General features: G+C 43.0%; 1 protein-coding gene across 9 annotated transcripts in view; it reads right to left on the reverse strand.

Moving 5' to 3' along the window:
- Positions 1-706, reverse strand: part of MRPS9 (mitochondrial ribosomal protein S9) — a 123,399-nt gene extending 122,693 nt beyond the window's left edge. For all 9 annotated transcript variants that reach the window (XM_079941227.1, XM_079941226.1, XM_079941224.1 and 6 more), the window contains exon 1: positions 525-706. In XM_079941227.1, coding sequence (XP_079797353.1) covers positions 525-659 — 135 coding nt within the window. In that variant the 5' untranslated portion in view covers positions 660-706. The remainder of the gene's footprint in view (positions 1-524) is intronic.
- Between the last annotated feature and the right edge of the window lie 20,982 nt (positions 707-21,688).

Raw genomic sequence — 21,688 nt, forward strand, 5'->3', positions numbered from 1 at the left:
GCTAGAATCCCGGCTTCCCACTGCCCTCAGGATTAAATTTAATTTAGAAGTTGTGATCTCCATCTATCAGAGACAAAGTACTGTGAAAATTAAGAAAACCAAAACTGCACAGATGCAAGACACTTTAAAACTGTCACTCTCTCTCCTCTCCACTGTGCGACTTTCTGCATTCAGTCTTCGGGTCCCTGCAGGGGTCCAGTTCTCATCCACCTCCGCCCTCTGGACCGCGGGGCTCGTGGGCAGGGCGGGACCCATCACCCACCCGGGCGGCGGGTCAAGGCAGGGGTCGCTCTAGTTCCGTCTCAGGTAACCTCCCCCTCCCTGTACCCTGAGAAAACCAGCAACAACGTCCAGGGTGGGAACCAGAAGGCAATCCCACTCCTCTCTCTACCTCAGACCGCTGCTGAGCACCTAAGACCCCAGGGCCCCGTCTGAGGGCGTGGAGACGCCAGAGCACCGCGACGGAGCCGGCTCCACATCCGCGTGCTCCAGGGACCAGCACTCCCACCTCTCTCAGGCTTTACCTGGCATCCGGGACTTCTCTGCAGCTTAGCAGCCGCGGCTTTCCAGAGGCCCTGTCCCCGAGCAAAGGTAACCCTACCCCCAAAAAAGAGCCCGTATGAAGCAGCTGCGCCGCAGGACACACGTAGAGCCGCCATGTCGGCTGCGGGAGGCGCGGGCAGTAGGACGAAAAGGCGGGGCTTGCGGACTGCGCAGGCGCTGATGGGCTCCGGGTTCTCGAGGCTGCCGGGAAGAGGCGCTGGAGCAGGGGGCGCGTCCCGCGGCCAGAGGCGGCTCGTCGCTGATTGGGTGCGGGAGCTCGAGGGGCGTGTCCGACCCCGGCCCAGGGCAGGTGTTGACCATGCGAAAGGTAGTGGGTCTGCATCCTGGCCTCGCGCATCTTCTGCGCGTCTTGTAGTCGGTCGCTACCCGAGTCTCCTTGGAACGACTGCCACGTGGCTGTCTCGCCAGCCCTTCCGCCCCACGTCCAGCCTGCCCTAGCGCCGGCTCCCCTGCTTAGCCCTGTCTTCACGCTCCATCATCACCCAGCTCCTCTCTCCGCTCAGTAGGACCGAGCTCCGTGCCTCTGCTCCCAGCAGATCCCTTCCTGGCATGGGTTTTACCTCCTCCTTCCTTCCCACGTGTATCGGGGTCCAGTGTCTCCACCCTCCTCCGGAAACTGGTTGTTTCCTAAGTGTATGAAGCGCAGGCTAACCCTTAAACCTGCGAGGACAGACACTTGTCTTTGCTTGTCACCCCCTTACTGTTAGTACTAAACCTCCCTGGAAACTCAATCAGAACTAAATAAATGGGTATGAATATAGATGAGCATGGCTTGCCTTCTGGGGCTTTTTTACTGTTTGCTCCAGACAGTAACTCCAAGGGCGCTTTCTACGAAATACATATTACAGGATGTAGTAAGCCGCTCTTAAAGGGTTTCCAAACAATTAGATTCGAAGGATCAGTAAAATTAATACGCAAATACACACATGCATATGGAAAATCTGAGGTCAAGTTGTCAAGCAAATAAATGTCATCTACTATCATCACTATTTCGTAAAACACAGAACATGTTAATATTAAGAAGGTAAAAGTGACATAATCTTGGAATGAAGTGTGGTCCTTCAAATGGAGTGCATTTATGTGTACGCAAAGCTCGCACTCGTTCTTTTTGGTGTTACCTTTTAGGCTAGCGAGACTTTCATCAAAAGTTGGCAGAGGGGCTTCCCTGGTGGCGCAATGGTTGAGAGTCCGCCTGCGATGCAGGGGACACGGGTTCGTGCCCCGGTCTGGGAAGATCCCACATGCCGCGGAGCGGCTGGGCCCGTGAGCCATGGCCGCTGAGTCTGCGCGTCCGGAGCCTGTGCTCCGCAACGGGAAAGACCACAGCAGTGAGAGGCCCGAGTACCGCAAAACAAACAAACAAACGAACAAAGCTGGCAGAGACCCATGAGCTAGTATTCGGGAACCAAGACTTTATAACTTATTAAAATAGATGTCTTTAAACAGCAGTTCCTACACATTGTAAAAAAATAAGTTTTTTAACTTAATTGTGGAAATTTCACCAAGACAATCAAATAAGTATGTAGAAGCAGAATTTATATCATTTTTTTAAAATGACATGTTGGAGCATATGAAAAATACATTAAGTACTGAAATTAAGATTAGGAATTGTGGAAGCTTTTTTCTGTAAGATTCATGTTATGATCTTTTACTAGATTACAGTAAAGCAAATGTAATACATCTCCCACCTCTAGGGGCAACCCTTGGACTGCTGCTTTGAATTTCCTGTGTAGCCTTTGAGTTTGGGAAGAAATATGTAACTGTAGGTTGACACTGGCTGCATAATTTGGAGACAGAAGGAAAGATTGGAATCAGGAATGTACTGATAAACATTTAAAATATGAAAAAAATGTCATTTTACCAAACAGCTACATCTTAGATCCATTTAATTTTTCTCTCGTTTACTGAGCACCTGTTATGTCAGAGGCAACAGGCATCCTCGGTCCCATATCAGGATCATAAAATACCAACAGTCCGACATGGTGGAGTCATGTAAATGCGAGGATTTGGTTCTAGAGCAGCTTCTAAGGTAAATATCAGGAAAGTCGAAATGTTGGACAAACAACACCCAGTGTTGCCGAGTTGTGAGAATGCAGGAAGTGTTAGATGCTGGTGGTGAGGGTGTAAACTGATATAGTTTTCCTGAAATCCATGAATCAATGATCTAAAGTTAAGATGAGCACACCCTACAATCTATTGATTACATTCCTAGGTATATATACCCTGCAGAAATTCTTGCACAGTATATCAGGATACATGTATAAAAATGTTCATAGAATCAAATTCTTTTGTAACAACACAAAAAACCTACACACATTTTTAAAGGATTCCTAGAAAGCGTCCCTGGAACTGCAGAGCTTTGTCGATCAATATGGAAAACTTCAGTCTAGAAAAAACACGAAGGCTTGATAGGTCCACAGACGATGGAGATCTTCAGAGAATTTTGAATTAAAGATGACCGAAGCACGAAATAATGCCATTTGCAGCAACATGGATGGAATTAGAGATGATCCTACTCAGTGAAGTAAGTCAGAAGGAGAAGGACAAATACCACATGATATCACTTATACGTGGAATCTAAAGTATAACGCAGATGAGCTTATCTACCAAACAGAAACGGACTCACAGACATAGAGAACAGACTTGTGCTTGCCAAATGTGGGTGGGGGCAGGATGGAGTGGGAGTTTGGGGTTAACAGATGCGAACGATTATATACAGAATGGATAACAACAAGGTCCTACTGTACAGCACAAGAAAAAAAAAAAAAGATGACCAAAAACCGTATGCTTCAGGGAAAGTGCATAAAATGTGGATCAAGAAATCAGAGTTCCCCTCTGAGCCCTGCCACGGACTCACTCTTGACCCTTGGTGGTCATTTCGCTTATGGAAAACCTGCATTTCTAATCAGCATAACAAGGGTGTATCAGACCAGTGATCCTCAGCAGTGTAGCCCCCAGAGCAGGAACTTCAGCACTACTTACTAAAAAAAAGTAAATTTAGACACAGAAACAGACATGTACAGAGGAGAAACAACATAAAGATACAAGGAGAGGATGGCTGTCTACAAGCCATGGAACCCCCGAGGCCACCAGAGACAAGGAAGGAGGATCTGGAACAGATTCTCCCTCACAGGGAAGAAACTAACCCTGTTGACCTTGATCTCGGACCTCCTGCCTGCAGATTGTGAGACTACATTCTCCTGCCCGCAGAGCTGCACCGGCTTGTTCCAGAACAGGTGATCTGCCTTTCCTCTGAGTGAAGGACGGGATGTGAAGAAAGCCAGCATCGCTTGCCCTTAAACCATTACCATGGAAGATTTATTACTTTGACTTTAGTTTACTATGCTTCAGTTAAAAAAATTACGTGAATAAATTATTTTGATTTCTAAAGGTCTTTAAAAAATCCAGTAGCTTCCTTTTTATTTATTTATTTATTTTTTTGCGTTACACGGGCCTCTCACTGTTGTGGCCTCTCCCGTTGCGGAGCACAGGCTCTGGACGCGCAGGCTCAGCGGCCATAGCTCACGGGCCCAGCTGCTCCGTGGCATGTGGGATCTTCCCGGACCGGGGCACGAACCCGTGTCCCCTGCATCCAGCAGGCAGACTCCCAACCACTGCGCCACCAGGGGAGCCCTCCAGAACTTCTTCATCTTCTCCAGCTGAAACTCTGAAACTATGAGACAATTCCTATCTTCCCTCTCCCCCCGCCCCTGGTAACGGCAATTCTACTTTCTGTCTCCGTGAATTAGGCTATTATATTTACCTCATCTAAGTGTAATCATACATTTTCCCTTTTATGACTGGCTTATTTTACTTAGCATGTTTTTAAGGTTCATCCATGTTGTAGCATGCATCAGAATTTCCTTCTTTTTTAAAGCGATGTAATATCCCATTGTATGCATAGACCACATTTTGTTTATCCATCTGTCAAGGGACACTTGAGTTGCTTTCACCTTTGGGCTTGTGAATAATGGTGCTATGAACATGAGTGTACAGTATCTGTTCAGGTCACTGCCTTTAATCCTTTGGGGTGTATACCTAGAAGTGACATTGCAGGATTCTTGTTTTTAATGTGGCCAGATTTTTAACTTAATCTACACAGGTGGTTGCCCACAAAAGATAACCTGATAATTTAAATCTACAACATAAAAAGGCTCTAGTTATACAGACCACTCCCAGCTAAACAAACAGTATACATGGGGTATGAAAATGAGTAATGTAAATTTCACTGGCGTTTAAAAATGTTTATATGAGGTAGTTTTAGTACATAATTACTATATATCAAGCTTCTCTAACAGTTTAAGAACTGAATCTGTCTCAGCCCACAAGTAAATCTATTCTCCCAAAGTTCATATATTTTATCATATTGATTGAATTTTAATAAATAAGAAATAGAACAAGTATTTTCTTTGGCTTTTTACCCCACTGTGTTCAGTGTGAACCCCATCCATTTGCATATGCTCTTTACCTACGAGCTGTCATTTATGTCTGCTATAAGAGAGACGGCACTTAGGGAGCTGTCAGTCAATGCTGTTATGATACTTCAAGAATCATTCCTCCAGGCTTCATTATCAAAAATAAAACAAATTTACATGGAACATAAATGTGGATTAATCGCACGATTTGCTGTGCATTGACAATGACTTCAAAAGCACACAAGTTCATGCGGCAATATGTTTGGGCCAGTGTCTCCTTGACCATGTTTGCAATTACTTTGCATAGATTAAGTCATTTTTAAAGTGAATTTAGACAGTAAAGGTAGTTATCCGGATAGGATGGTAGAATTATAAGTGGTTTCCCTGCTTGAAATAGTAGTGTGTAGAAAATGTTCTGTGACATTATGGGTGTCTCTTTCACCCATGTCCGAGGCATGAGTTTGGGCTCAATCCAGGACTCCTTTGATGGGTGCTGAGTGAAGGTATAGCAGACCTAGAAAAAAGGAACTAAATGAACAAGATTTTAGCCCGGATATAGTCAAGGGTCTAGGACTTGCAGAATGAAATGAAATTGGAATCAATAAAATCACTAAGGGCATGGTTAAAATAAACAGGCTTAATAATCAAATTCCAGAAAACTAGAACTGAAGTGAACTTCTTGAGGCATAAAAGAGACTCTTTTAGGACCGATAGAAGAAGTACCACTTTACACAGCAGGGAGGCAACTTAAAAAGTGCATTGCTCCTCAGAGGTGGATGCAGTCTGAAAATGTAAGTAAGTAGCAGATTGTGACCCAGACCTGAAAAATGAGTGTTCTCGTTCAAAAACGTACCGAAGTGTGATCTCACTCTTTTGCAGAAGTAAAGCTAACAACGAATCTCTAGAGGCTGTGTCAGAGAAAGGATCGATTTAGGCGGACCGCGGGGTACGGTTCTAAGAAATATAAAAAGCATTGTATAAATTATACACGCACGTACACATGAACACACACACGCACATGTAAGACATTACAAAGTGTAAAGAGAATTATATAACATGGCATGAGTTGAGCTCTGTTCTAAGTTTTTTCTCATTGAATCATAACACCCCTATGAGGGAGACGCTGTTGCTACCCTCTTGTGAGACATAAGGAAGGTGCCGTTTGGACGTGTTCGATGCCTTGATACGGCCCCACAACCAGGAAGGGAGGGAGCCGGACAACGTGCACTGGAGCACGTGCTTCTCTGTGTCACGCCCCGTCCTGGGCAGGACTGGTGTCTTTACCAAGGGTGTCTTGAGAACCTCAGTCTCACCTTTCTCCATTGTACCTGCTTCCTGGTACCATTCTCTTCCGGAACCCAGTCCACTTGTCCGCCTGCTTTAGCACCAACCCGCTTAACTCCGTCTGCTGCTCTTATGGTCCCCTCACCCACCCCACCATCTACGTAAGGACACAAGGCTACATCTGCTAGGTTGCTCTTCGCCGGTCAAAAACTGGCTGCCCTTCAGACAGGTTTTCTTTGGCCTGCACAGTGATGTGTGCGTGTGTGTGAAATTTAAATGCGGATGCCTTAGGTTGATACACACCCTCCTTTATGTCCCCACCACTCTTGGCGGCCTGCTTCGGGCTGTTCCCATGTTCGCGTTACAACCCTGCCTTCTACAGAGTGCACTGTGAACGCTACACACACGCCCTGATAAATGCTTCCCCATATAAACATGAACCCCCAAACTATTCAGGTTTTGTCTACTCAAAGATAGCTAGGAATGTTCAGGCTCTAGGATCCAAAGGATTTTTCCAGAAGGGCCAACCTTTCTGGACATTGAATACTTTACGATTTGGAGACATTGGATAAACCTGCCCAGCATCTCTGCTGACTCTGCTATCCAGCTGGAAAGTGGAGTCTCGGTACTTTAGGAATTAATGTACGAAATTAATCTACACAAAGACTATTTTATCTTTAACACCCATTATTTATTGATACATACTTTGCAAGGCTCTGTGATAGAACTATCTGGGTATTAAGATGATACCTGTCTTTCAGGAGCTTATAAACGTACAGGGAGAAAAAGATATTTACACCAATTTGATCATTCTAAAGAGACTGTGATATAGTCATGAAAGAATCGCAAAGTAATTTGGGAGTCTGAGAAAGAAAACATTACTGCCTGTCAAATGGATCAAGACGGTTTTATTTCCTAAATGTTTTATGGAGCTGCAAGTCAAATTAAGGAAACCATCAAACTCATTTCTTTACCATTATGCAGAACCACTTCTAAACTCTCTCTGAAAGCAAACTACCCGTTTTTATAAATCCGACAAAGTGGAATTTTCTTTCTCAATTTATCAGATCAGGTGATTAAAAATTATTCTTCAATATCCCTAAATGACTCTCAAGCATTTGCATGCCACCTTTCTTATTTCCACTGAAGAAACATTCCCGGCCCATTTTCCAAGTGTTTTCGGAAATAAGTATCATATCTGAAATCTGCAATTGTGTCCAATTTCACTGAGCAGATCACAGCCTAGTGAATGACTAAACCATCACATCTCTTGATGAAGAAAGTTTGCTGTGATTAGACTGTAAACACCTGCATGTTGTTATTTTAACTTTAGACTCAAAAGAACATTTTATCCTGGGAAATGTAGATACCTGAAATAAGCATGTCAATTTTCAAATGAAGCTATTAGAGTTCCATTCTTAATAACCTTGAAGCTTAGAAATAGCTCTGCTTATACGGTAAATCCGATTTCTTGTTTTATTTATGTGCCCGACACTCTTTAGATATAGGTTACTGACCTCAGGGTACACACATGTCAAATATTCATGTTCTTTATGACTTCGTATCTAATCACAGCAATGTGTCTCTTTATGCAGTCAGAATTCAAGACTTCAATTTAATAATTCAACCACTCGTGAAGTTTACAACAGGGAAGATAAAATTGACAGTACAAGTCTGCGTGACTTCCAGATTTTATATGTTATGCATCTGATCTATTGTTGGAAAGAGAAAGCAGAAGGGAAGAAATAGGATTTGGGTTTTCATCTTCTGTTTTTTGTACTTGCACAATCAATATTGTAGAATCCCACTGGGAACAGCAGCGGAGAGGGATTCCTGCTAAACCACAGGCACAGGCACTGGGTTATTAACATTGTATCAGTCTGTGCTCCGCTGTGGCAGGGATTTATTACCTGGTGTTCACTAACTTACAAAATCGTGGAAGCGCCGCCTCCCCTGGAACTACACTGATGATGCTGATGCAATGCCGTGCACCCGCCAAGTGGACACCTCACGCCCTGCCCGTCTAGAGCCCATCTAGAGCACTTAATCCAGTTACCAATCTAAGCCTCACATGGGGGCGTCTGATTGGCAGAAGCTAAATCATATCTGGAACGCTAGATGCAAGGAGTCTTTACATTTCCAACTGGAGCAGTACAGGAGGGATGTAATTTGTTTCACAGTTTTGCTTGCTGCTCTATTCCTAACAGTTTTCCAAACAGTCCCCAGTACCTAGAACCTGGAACGTAAATGTCTGTTGAGGAAGGAAATTGGAAGTTAATCCATGGTTTTCGACACAACCACTCAGTGGGGATATTGCAAAGGCGGCTTAAGCATCTACAGATACCTGGATGAGATGAATTTCAAGTCTTTTTCAAAACCCTTGAGGACAGAGTCCATGTCTGTTTTGTTCACATGGTACCCCAGCTCCACTGTGCCTGGTACAATACTAGGCAATCAATAAATTCTTGTTGGTTGAATGACTGATGATGTGAAATGTAAGTTGTCACTTTCTCCTGTCTCCATTATTCTTCAGGTGTCTAGATCCACATATTGACTATTCTCTGGTTTTTGTTTGCTATCATGTAGATATTATATTTGATAATGTTTTCATTTGATTTCCTTTGTATATTATTTGTTGCTTTTCCCTTGCTGCTTTTAATATTTCTTCTTTGTATTTAAATTTTGATAGTTTGATTAATATGTGTCTTGGTATGTTTCTCCTTGGATTTACCCTGTATGGGACTCTCTGTCCTTCCTGGACTTGGGTGACTATTTCCTTTCCCATGTTAGGGAAGTTTTCAACTATAATCTCTTCAAATATTTTCTCAGACCCTTTCTTTTTCTCTTCTTCTTCTGGGACCCCTATAATTCGAATGTTGGTGCATTTAATGTTGTCCCAGAGGTCTCTGAGACTGTCCTCAATTCTTTTCATTCTTTTTTCTTTATTCTGCTCTGCAGCAGTTATTTCTACTATTTTATCTTCCAGGTCACTTATCTGTTCTCCTGCCTCAGTTATTCTGCTATTGATTCCTTCTAGAGTATTTTTAATTTCATTTATTGTGTTGTTCATCATTGTTTGTTTGCTCTTTAGTTCTTCTAGTTCCTTGTTAAACTTTTCTTGTATTTTCTCCATTCTATTTCCGAGATTTTGGATCACCTTTACTATCATTACTCTGAATTCTTTTTCAGGCAGACTGCCTATTTCCTCTTCATTTGTTTGGTCTGGTGGGTTTTTACCTCGCTCCTTCATCTACTGTGTATTTCTCTGTCTTCTCATTTTGTTTAACTTACTGTGTTTGGGGGTCTCCTTTCCGCAGGCTGCAGGTTCGTAGTTCCCATTGTTTTTGGTGTCTGCCCCCAGTGGTTGAGGTTGGTTCAGTGGCTTGTGTAGGCTTCCTGGTCAAGGGGACTGGTGCCTGTCCTCTGGTGGGTGGGGCTGGATCTTGTCCGTCTGGTGGACAGAGCCACGTCTGGTGGTGTGTTTTGGGGAGTCTGTGAACTTAGTATGACTTTAGGCCGCCTCTCTGCTGATGGGTGGGGTTGTGTTCCTGTCTTGCTAGTTGATTGGCATGGGGTGTCCAGCACTGGGGCTTGCTGGCCGTTGGGTGGAGCTGGGTCTTAGTGTTGAGATGGAGATCTCTGGGAGAGCTCTCACCGATTGATATTACGTGGGCCTGGGAGGTCTCTGGTGGTCCAGTGTCCTGGACTCGGCTCTCCCACCTCGGAGGCTCAGGCTCGACACCCGGTGAGAGCACCAAGGCCCTGTCAGCCACACGGCTCAGAAGAAAAGGAAGAAAAAAAAAAAGAACAGACAGAATCCTAGGTCAAATGGTAAAAGAAAACCTACACAGACAAAATCACACAAAGAAACATACACATACACACAAAAAGAGAAAAAATGAAAAAAATGAAAAAATAAAAATAATAACATTTTAAAAATTAAAAAAGAAGAGAGCAACCAAACCAACAAACAAATCCACCAGTGATAAGAAGCACTAAAAACTAAACTAAGATAAACGTAAAACCAACACCAATCAGACTCAGAAAGTAAACCCCAAGTCTCCAGTTGCTCCCCAAGTCCACCACCTCAATTCATTGTCTATTCAGGTATTCCACAGATGCAGGGTACATCAGTTGATTGTGGGGATTTAATCCGCTGCTCCTGAGGCGGCATGGAGAAATTTCCCTTTCTCTTCTTTGTTCTCACAGCTCCTGGGGTTCAGCTTTGGTTTTGGCCACTTCTCTGCATGTAGGCCGCCCTCAGGCATCTGTTCCCACCCAGACAGGAGGGGGTTAAAGCAGCAGCTGATTAGGGGGCTCTTGCTCACTCAGGCAGTGGGGAGGGAGGGGTACAGTAGTTATAATTGGAATACCGGGCAAGCCTGTGGCGGCAGAGGCCATGGTGACATTGCAACAGCCTGAGGTGCGCCGTGTGTTCTCCCAGGGAAGTTGGCCCTGGATCATGGGACCCTGGCAGTGGCGGGCTGCACAGGCTCCTGGAGGGGTGTGGGTAGTGACCTGCGCTCACACACAGGATTCTTGGTGGCAGTGTTAGCGGTCCACGCCTGTCTCTGGGGTCCGCGCTGATAGCCGCAGCTCGCACCCATCTCTGGAGCTCGCTTAGGCGGTGCTCTGAATCCCCTCTCCTCGCACACCCCAAAACAATGGTCTCTTACCTCTCCGACACGTCTAGACTTTTCCCCAGACTCCCTCCCGGCTAGCTGTGGCGCACTAGCCCCCTTCAGGCTGTGTTCACGCCTCCAGCCCTAGTCCTCTCCCTGTGCTCCGACCGAAGCCCGACCTGGCCTGATGGGTGAGCAGACAAGCCTCTCGGGCTGGTGAGTGCCAGTCAGCACCGATCCTCTGTGCGGGAATCTCTCCGCTTTGCCCTCGCACCCTGTGCCTGTGCTCTCCTCCGCGGCTCCGAAGCTCCCCCCTCCGCCACCTGCCGTCTCTGCCCGAGAAGGGGCTTCTAGTGTGTGGAAACCTTTCCTCCTTCACAGCTGCCTCCCACTGGTGCAGGTCCCATCCCTATTCTTTGTCTCTGTTTATTCTTTTTTCTTTTGCCCTACCCAGGTACGTGGGGAGTTTCTTGCGTTTTGGGAGGTCTGAGGTCTTCTGCCAGCGATCAGTAGGTGTTCTGTAGGAGTTGGTCCACGTGTAGATGTATTTCTGGTGTATCTGTGGGGATTCTCAAGCACTGTGCCACCAGGGAAGTCCTGTTTTGTATTTTTAAAACAATAGAAATTTCCCTGTCGATTTCTGCAAAACTGTTAATAGCTTGCACCTGTTTAAAAATGTTTAAATAAATACCAAATAGTATATTAATGGGGGAAAAGGCTGACGTTTTTGCCAAAAGCAAGGCATTTTCCCAGTAACATGTTGTCGTATTGAGGTACAGAATGTTTTGTTTTACAGATTACAAACAAAAACCACTTTAAGAAAGGCAACTACAGGGACTTCCCTGGCACTCCAGTGGTTGAGAGTCCACGCTTCCACTGCAGGGGGTGCGGGTTTGATCCCTGGTTGGGGAACTAAGATCCTGCATGCTGTACCACACAAGCCAAAAGAAAAAAAAAAGAAGAAAGAAAAAGGCAACTACATTCTTTTGCAAGTGCCGTCAGCACGGAGATCACGCTCTATCCCAAAGGTTCTTAACGTTGGCTGGATGTGGAAAAAGCACTGGTGTCTAGTCCCAGGCCCTGAGATTCTGATTGAATGGTCTGGGGTATGACCTGGACTTTGAGATTTCTAGAAGCCCCCCGGGTGATTCTCACGAGCATGGGAATCTCTGCTCTATGGCTTCGTCCTCTCATGGCGATGAACGTGCTACTCAAAATATGACTGCTGACGGCTTCCCTGGTGGCGCAGTGGTTGAGAGTCCGCCTGCCGATGCAGGGGACACGGGTTCGTGCCCCGGTCCGGGAAGATCCCACATGCCGCGGAGCGGCGGGCTCGTGAGCCATGGCTGCTGAGCCTGCGCGTCCGGAGCCTTTGCTCCGCAACGGGAGGGGCCACAACAGTGAGAGGGCTGCGTACAGCAACAAACAAACAAAAAAAAGACTGCTGAGACACTTTAATATTCTTCAAAGACCAGCTCATGATTTCGGAATGAACATTTACCCTCACTTTACAATCCCAGGCATATTGTCTAACATTCCTACCTGTATTGTACCTGTTGGGGCTTGGCCAGATTCACTGGATCTCTTTTATTTTTCTGCCCCCATCCCCTGGCTTCTGTATGCTTTTGCTTCCACCTCTTCACATCTGTGCCTTTCTTTGGAGGTCTGCCCCAGGTCTGGGGAAGCCACTGTGGCCACAAGTACAGAAAGCAGGAAAAGCCTGGGAGTTCACTTCTCCTCAGGGGAGACTTAGCCAACAGCTAACTGGTGGGACCAATGAAAGCCCAGCTCTCTTGCCTCCATTTGGGATAAACTGAAGTAAAACTTACAGTCCAGTTCTCCTGCCAGGTCAGGCTGGTTCTTCTCTCCAGCAAACTTAGCCTGAGATCACACTCTTGCTTCCTTTTGCCCCTTCTGTCTTTCTCCCCACCCCTACCTCATCCCTGGTTGGTTCCCACTGGGAGCACTTCCTGAAAAAATCATTCGCACATACATTCTTGTCTCAGGATCTGCTTCTAGGAACCCAATGAGGTCACAGCTCCTTGGTGGCCCCATAGAGTAACTATCGGTACAAGAACGTGAGATAAGAAATGAAAGAGAAAATAACACAGTGAAACATTAATTGGAAGAAAACAAATAAACTTATTCAGCAATGCTTGAAGAAGGCGCAGAGTCACCAAAGAGGACTTTCTATTTTTAATCTTCATTTGAAAGTTAAAAGATTATTCTGTGTGTTTTTAAAAACTACCCAGAGGGGCTTCCCTGGTGGCACAGTGGTTGAGAATCTGCCTGCCAATGCAGAGAACATGGGTTCGAGCCCTGGCCTGGGAGGATCCCACATGCTGTGGAGCAACTGGGCCCGTGAGCCACAACTACTGAGCCTGCATGTCTGGAGCCTGTGCTCCGCAACAAGAGAGGCCGCGATAGTGAGAGGCCCGCGCACCGCGATGAAGAGTGGCCCCCGCTCGCCACAACTAGAGAAAGCCCTCGCACAGAAACGAAGACCCAACACAGCCAAAAATAAATAAATACATAAAAATTACCTAGAGATATCATGCCATGAGTGATATTTCCATCTATTAAGGGACAGCACCAACAGCAAAACAGTTTCATATATTTGATCATCAGTATCAAATTTGCAGAGATGGGTGGGTATATGTATTCTGCCAGGATGACTTAACCAGGCAGACTTGTGCAAACTGACACACCCTGATTAGATCCTTTGGCTACTGGCATGGGACAAATTATGACATGCCCATGCAAGCAGACAGGGTTTTTCTTCCATTCTTGGAAAGAAAATACTGGGTTACTTTTAAGTAAGTCATGGTGGTTCAAGAATCATTTTTGGACCACTTGAGAATGGAAAGACAAAGTGGATTCAATCCAATTTCAGACACATGAGGCTCCAGAAAGCACTGCTATTAACAGACACTCATTTTTGCTCTTAAGGCTGCAAACTTGACAAAGAAGCAAATGCTAGATCAAGGCCAAAAGTGACCCGAAACTTCTCTTAAGCAGTCGTTTTTCTAGCCTGGAATTGAGGCCAGAGCAGCATGAAAGCAGCTCCTTTCTGAACACACGGACTCTGAGGCTGAAGAAAAGGCTTCATTTTCCAGAGCTGTCACTCTGATGCCTTTTTTGACAATGAGATTTACTAAAGAATTTTATAGAGAAAAAAAAAAAAGAGAGAGAAATTAAGCAAAATGTCCAGATGTCATCTGTTAAAAATGTTTTATTGAGACAATAAACAAATAACATCAACAAGTACTAAAATTTTAATTAAAATATGATTTACTGTGTTGCTTTATACCACTAGAAGCATTCTTATTGATGGGAAGTAAGATTGCGCTGCTTTGTGTCCTTAGGACATTCAAACATCACACTTGACTTTGCGGGTCTCCCCCAAATTGTGTGATCTCATAATGTCTTTTCCACACCCACGAACATGAAAATGTTCTATAACACTTGAAAACACAATGGCGGTATCAATCCTTCCCTTTCATTGCTGGCTACATCACTAAATAGATGCATATTATGTTCTCTTGCCTTCTGCTCAGAAAAATCCAAGTATTGCATTTCTGTCGATTCATTGATTGAAGAGCTTCCCCCTCAGAATGTTGACAGCTGCTTCCGATGTTTATGAAATAACTTGGGTAACAGCTGCCAGTAGATTGGCTAAAGAAGATCTGGAACCATGTAATTAGCATTCGTCAAATGTGCACATTTCCTTTGAAAAACCTCTTCAGCCCAAAGTTGACTATCAGGAAGCTGATGATTCTTGTCAAGTTCAGCACAGGTCTTGCTAATGCTTAACTCTCCATTAGCTGATTTTACATAGTTACTATTGAATAAGTTAATATTGAACGCTATCTGTAACTAATACTGCTTTAATTTTTGTCCTTTAGCCAGCAAACATCCATGTGAGAATCGTCTCTTAACAATATAATGCACTGATTAGTCCGTTGTACTGGAGCGGATGTAATTCCTAGATTTGAAGTGGAGATAAACCCAGTCACCTAATTAATTACCCTTATGGACATACAAATATTCTTTGCAAGAAACAACATGGACGTGTATTGTAGTCTCCACTGTGTTAAGGAGTGCATTAAAGTCCTTAAAGTAAACACCAAAATAGCAACAGTGGATGTTTAGTGCGGCCTGCCTGTGAGAGATTTTTCCTTCTTCCTGTATATTGCAAATATTTTATTTGGACAAGCAACTCTTATATAATTGAAAAAATGAACTTTATATTAAAATGCTTTGAGTACTTAAAGGAAGCTACAAGGGTACCTTCACAGCCAAAGGGAACACTAGTCTTACTTAACTATTTTGAAAGGACCTGGATTTAGAAAGAACTTCCCCAGGGACTATGTTCTTATAGCTATAGGAACATACTACAATGTTTGCAACATATACATAGCAGTGCCTATAAAAGGACCAGCAACCTACAAAGAATGAGGACACATAGGCTCATGTTAAAAAATAAATCAAAAATAAATATTTGATTAGTAATATGACTACAGATCTAAATATCCCTAGAGCAAAGCTTATGCTACCTAGAGGACAGATACTGCTTTTAAACCCTTTCTTGAAAGCACGTCCACACCTGTGCGTTTGTTCATATGGTCAGTCTATCAGGTATTCGTTCCTGATCTATTTCAGTCTTCCAGGGTTCATTTCGAATGTTGCTTCTCGCCTGACCTCGCCCCTCATTCCACGAAGAGGTCTGCATTCTCCTCCTTGACCCTACCTCTGCTCTTTGACCTTCTCTACCACGCTGACTGGCCTCTGGCTTCACCTGTCTTCTGGACTGGGAGTGTACCTCTCGCCGAGTCCGTTCTCAAGGGAGAGTTTTCACAGGCAAAATCAGCCACCTTCATCACCCACCACAATATGCTATAATCTTTTTAAAATTTTCATGCGTGATGCATGTATTTATTTTAATTTTTCACTCAAAGATAGTGACTAATAATTCTCTTTTTCTACAGTTTTGTTGAGGTATAATTGACATACATAAACTGCATATATTTAAAGCGTGCATTTGAAAAAATTTAACACGTATGTCCAGCTGTGAAACCATCACCACTATCACAATAATGAACAGTTCTATAATGACCAAAAGCTTCCTTGTGCTCTTTTGTCATCCCTCCATCTAGTCCTGGCCCCAGGCAACCACGGAGCTGTTTTCTGTCCTTATGGATGAGTTTGAATTTTCTAGAATTTTGTATAGATGGAATTATGTTGTATGTACCCTTTTTTTCCAAGGCAAGGTCCTGGTTGCTTTAATCCAGACAATTATCCAAAAATTCATCCATACACTTCTATATCAATAGTTCATTTGTTTTCATTTCTGAGTAACATTTCTTGGTGTAGGTTAATCATAATTGATTTATCCATTCTCTAGTTAATGGGCACTTGGGTTGTTTCCAGTTTTTGGTTATTATGAATAAAGCTGCTATGAACACATGTGCAAGTTCTTGGGCAGACATGTGCTTTCATTTCCCCTCATTAGATAAACACCTAAGAGTGGAATGGCCTGGTTGTATGGTAGATGTATGTTTAACTGTTTAAGAAACAGTCAAACTGTTTTCCAAAGTAGTGGTGACATTTTATACCTTTACCAGCAGTGCGTGAGATTTGCTGTGGAACTTTGCCAACACTTGGTATAGTCCATCCTTTTAGTTTTAGCCGTTCTAGTGGGTATGTAGGGGTGCCTCATGGTTTTAATTTGCAATTCCCCAATAACTAATGATGTTGAGCATCTTTTTATGTGCTTATTTGCCATCTGTATATCTTCTTTGCCTAAGTATCTGTTCAATCTCTTACCTGTTTAAATAATTGGTTTATCTTCTTATTCCTGAGTTGTAAGAGTTCTTTATACTTACAGGTCTTTATACATACATACAAGTTCTTTATACATACAAGAATAATTTGCAAATAATTTCTTCTAGTATGTGGCTTGCCTTTTCATTTTCTTAACATTGTCTTTTGAAGAGCAAAAGTTTTAAATTTGGATGAGGTCCAATTGTTTTGATTTTTCTTTTTATAGTTCATGCTTTCAGTGTCATGTTTAAGGACTCTTTGTTGAATCCAAGGTCACGAAGTTTTCTCTTATTTTTTGCTCTGGGTGTTTTTGGGTTTTGTGCTTTTATGTACATATACGATCCATTTAAAGTCATTTTCATGTGGTGTGAAGTAAAGCTTGAGGTTATTTTTTGCATACCACTATCCAGTTGTTCTAGCACTGTTTGGAGAAAAGATTATCCTTCCCCTGATGAATTACCTTGACACTTGTGCTGAAAATAAATTTACCATGTATGTGTACGTCTGTTCCTAGAATCTATTCCATTGATCTGTTTGTCTAACATCAATACCACACTATTTTGATTACTGTGGCTTAATTATCATAAAGCTAAAACAGTTTAAATCCATCATCTTTATCACATTATCACATTCTAGGGCCCATGCAATTCCATATAAATTTTAAAATGAACTTTTTCTTTCTTTTTTTTTTTAAATGAACTTTTTCAATTTCTACAACCAGTAGAAATGTTGACCATTTCATTGATTCTATAGATCAATTTGAAGTTTTCATTTATATCTTAATAATATTAACTATTTTGATCTACGAACAAAATATATTTTCTCATTAATTTAGGTATTCTTTGATTTCTCTAAGTGCACAGGCTTTAAAATCTTTTTTCCCCCCCTTGGAAATCTGGATGTCTTTCATTTCTTTTTCTTGAGTTACTTCATTGATTAGAACCTCACGTATGATACTGAATAGACGAGTTGATAGTGGACATTCTTGCACAGTTTCTGATATTGGGGGGAAGCATTTCATCATTCACAATGTTAGCTGTAGGCTGTTCACAGATGTGTTGTATCAGGTTGAAGGAGTTCCCTTCTACCTCTAGTTTGCAGAGAGTTTATCAGGAATGGGTGTTGGATTCTTTCAAATCCTTTTACTGCCTATATGGAAATGTTCATATAACTTTCCATTCTCGTTGGATAGTACAGTAAATTACATTGACTTTTGACTTTTCAACCATCCTTGTTTTCCTGGGATAAAGGCCAGTTGGTCAAGAGATAGATAGGAAATTGTATTCGATTTTCTAAAAAATTGTGAAGAAGTTGTGACTCTATGATCATGAAGGATATTGATCTGTAATTTTCTTGTGATGTCTTTGTCTGGCTTTGGTATCAGGGTAATCCCGGCCTCATAGAATGAGTTGATAAGTATTCCTTCCTCTGTAGTTTCTGGAAGAAGTCATTTTAAATTGGTGTTATTTTGTCCCTAAATGTTTGGAAATTTTTGCCAAAATTTAAGTCATCTGGGTCTGGAGTTTTTACCTACAAATGTAATTTCTTTAGTAGAGAAAGAAATCATCCTTGGTATTGTTTATTTATTTACATTTGTCTTCTGTCTTTTTGTCCTGATCAGTCTGGCTAAAGACTTATCAATTTAATCTAAGAGCTCTCTTTGGCCTCTGGGTTAGGTACTGGTTACACTTTGCATTGAACAGGGTGATTGCATGGCAAGTGATGATGCTATTTCTGAAGTTAGGGGGTTAGGGAAGTTAGAGATCTCCCCTCAGACCTCATCCCAGTTTCTAACTGTATCCCTCTTATTATTTTGTGTGCCCTCTTCTGAAGAAATTTGGACAAATTCCTTTTGAACGGGTCTAAAAGAAATATAAGTGGCATTGAACACAAAAAAGTTTAGGCCTCCACACAAGATTGCCCTTACTTTTGATACCAGCTGCAAGTGTGGGAGTTTCTGAAACCATCCTCAGGTTTGATAATTCACTGAAAAGATTCACAGACCTCACCGAAAGCTTATACTCACAGTTAATTTACTACAGATTAAAGTCAACCAAGGGAAAAAGCAGCATGTAGGGCAGAGTCCGGGAAAAGTACCAAACGCAGAGCTTCTGTTTTCTTCTCCCCATGGGTCAGGGGGCACTGGTTTCCAGCATCCATGAGAAACAGTATGTGCACAGCTTTGCCAACCAGAGGTACCGACAGAGCTTCAGTGTCCAGAGTCTTTATTAGGTCTTCATCACAAGGCGTGGCTGATTGACTACCCATGTGGTTGACCGCAGTCTTCAGGTCAACTGATACCGGGTGGCTGCAATCCAGAAGGAGGGAAGTAAAGATTTGAGAAGGAGGGGTAGATAAAAGGGATGCTGGCTGGATAGTAAAATCTGGACTCTACTCGGGATACAAAGGCTTATTAGAGTCCACAGTGGCAGTATTATATAAAAGGAATGATGTCATATGTAACATTTTGAGTTTGTTTTTTTTTTTTTACTCAGCACAATTCCCTGGAGATTCTTTTGATCTGTTTGTTCCTTGTGACTGCTGCGTAGTACTCTGTGGACGGAAGTTTCTCTCTCACCACGGATGGTCATCTGGGTTGTTTCCAGTTTTCAGCTATTATGCTATGAACATCTGTGTACATATTTTTGTGTGGATATGAGTTTTCATTTCTCAGGAGTGTGATTACTGGTTGTACGGTAGTTGCAGGTGTAGTTTTATGGGAAACTACCAAATTGTTTTCCAGAGCACCTGGACCGTCTCACATCCTCACCAGCCATATATGAGTGATTCAGTCTCTCTGTATCCTCACCAGCATTTGGCATTAACACTATTGTCTATTTTAGCCCTTCTGATAGGTGTGTAATAGTATTTCGTTGTGATTTTAATTTGCATTTCCCTGATGACTGACAGATTTGAACGGTATTCCGTGTGTTTATTTGTCATCTCTGTCAAACGTTCATGTGTTTCACCTATTTTCAAATAGGATATGTTTTCATGATGAATTTTGAGACTTATTTATATATTCCAGATATAAGTTGGCTACGTGGTTTTCAAATCTTTACTCCTATTACATAGCTTGTCTTTTTATCTTCTTAATGAGGTCCTTAGAGCAAATGTTTCTAATTTTGTTGAGGTCTAATGTATTAAATTTGCCTTTTGCAGATCACAGTTTTGGTGTCAAGTATAAAAATTTGAAGATTTTTGTCCTATGTCATCTTTTTTCTCAAAGTTTTATGGTTTTACTTTTCACATTTAAATCTGTGATTTATTTGTATCTCTTTCTAAAGGTAAGTAGCACTGATGTTGAGTGAAGCCCAGGCCACCACCGGTCCTGCGAATAGAACGTATTGGGTGTCATCCTATAATGTCTTCTTCCTCTTACTGCCTGGTTCTCTGACATATAGGACTGATGTGATGTCGGAAAACCTATAGCTCCTAGGAATATTTTCAAGATGAGTAAGCTCAGAAAGAATTCACCGTCTCTGAGAGTCAGGTGATTCTTTGATTCTTTTTAAATTGCAGTTTTAGGACACCAGAAGCAAACGTTGAGCCAAAGTGGGTAGCACACCAGTGCATCCCATTTCGATGCAATACCTAAACCGCCCCCAGCCACTGCCTCGCGCTGTAACTCAGGAGCTCTGCCTGAAAGCAGAGGAACACCTTCAGGCTGAGGACCAGATTCCTCAAATATGCCACATCCTCGCTACAATAGCCACCTTTTAAAATCTGAGTTAATTGAAAACCGGAGTCTTCTGCACGGAAGCTAAGGAAATGGAGCGCCAGCCTTTCCTCTCCTCTGAGCTCTGCTCCCCACTGCATCCGAAATCGGACAGAGCAGGAAGCAGAGTGTGGTGAGTCAGTGTTTGGCGGGAGTGGGGGAGCAAAGTCTTCCTGGTCCTTTCCTAGGAGAGCCTTGTGCTCTCTGGTCCTGGAAGTTTTAACACTTAGTCTTTATTTTGTGAGGTATTTCTGTTGATTCTTTGGAGATTCTTATTACTGGGGACCCTTAATCTGTAGTTCTTTCAACCCAGGAGAATGCTTCCCTTTTGGTTTAATCTGTAGAACAGACTAGAGTTAATCTTTTGTTGGCCAGCACACCTTATCTAGAGAAACCTTTGGATTATCACAATTAATCTTGTCTCCTTAAGGGAAATAAAGCAGTTGCCGGTATAATCACCTGTGGCAGATACGAACCTGTTACAGACAGTCTCCCTCAAATGGAAAGGATGACTGAGGAGAGGGAATCACCGTAAGAGAGCTGGGCTGGGGCATCCCTGCTTTTTCTGATGGTGCTTGTAACAGTTATCTACTGCCAGGTACTAAGCTACCCCAAACTTAGGCAATTTGGGCAGAGCTCATTGGAGGACCCTCTGGGCCGTTCCCAGTCTGGCTTTTCTTGGCAAGGCTCGTTCACATGTCTGGGGCCTCGGCTGGGAAGGCTGAGACAGCTGGGCCTCTCTCCATGTGGTGTTTCATCGTCCAGCAAGCCAGCCTGGGCTTGTCCACATGGTGGCAAAATTGTTCCTAGCGGCAGGAGAACAAGCAGTAAGGCACCTTGACACTGGGCTCGGAACACACACAACGCATTTCCACTGCCTTCTATTCTGCAAAGCAAGTCACAAGCATCCCAAATTTAAGAGGAGGAGAAGTAGGCTCCACCTCTTGGTGAGTGGAGTTACAAATAACATGTGGCTACAGTTAGTAAGTTACCACAGTGCTTTAAGATGTAAATGCCTTTCTGTCAATTTCCTAAGAGAACAAGCCACCTAACAGAAGACAGAGGATCAGTCACAGCCAAACCAGTCCATATGAGAGGTCATCGACATCACCTCTTTGACCACTTACAACCAAGAATGCCCAGATAATGACACTGCTGCTTTGGTGGAGGAGAGTGAGAAAAGAAAGATGGGCGATTAAATGCCGCTTATATCTTTTCTTTTCGGTTCACAGTATCAAATAATAAATAGGCCTTTTGTTTCC

Source organism: Stenella coeruleoalba (assembly GCF_951394435.1).
Source record: "Stenella coeruleoalba genome assembly, chromosome: 13".
NCBI lineage: Eukaryota > Metazoa > Chordata > Mammalia > Artiodactyla > Delphinidae > Stenella > Stenella coeruleoalba.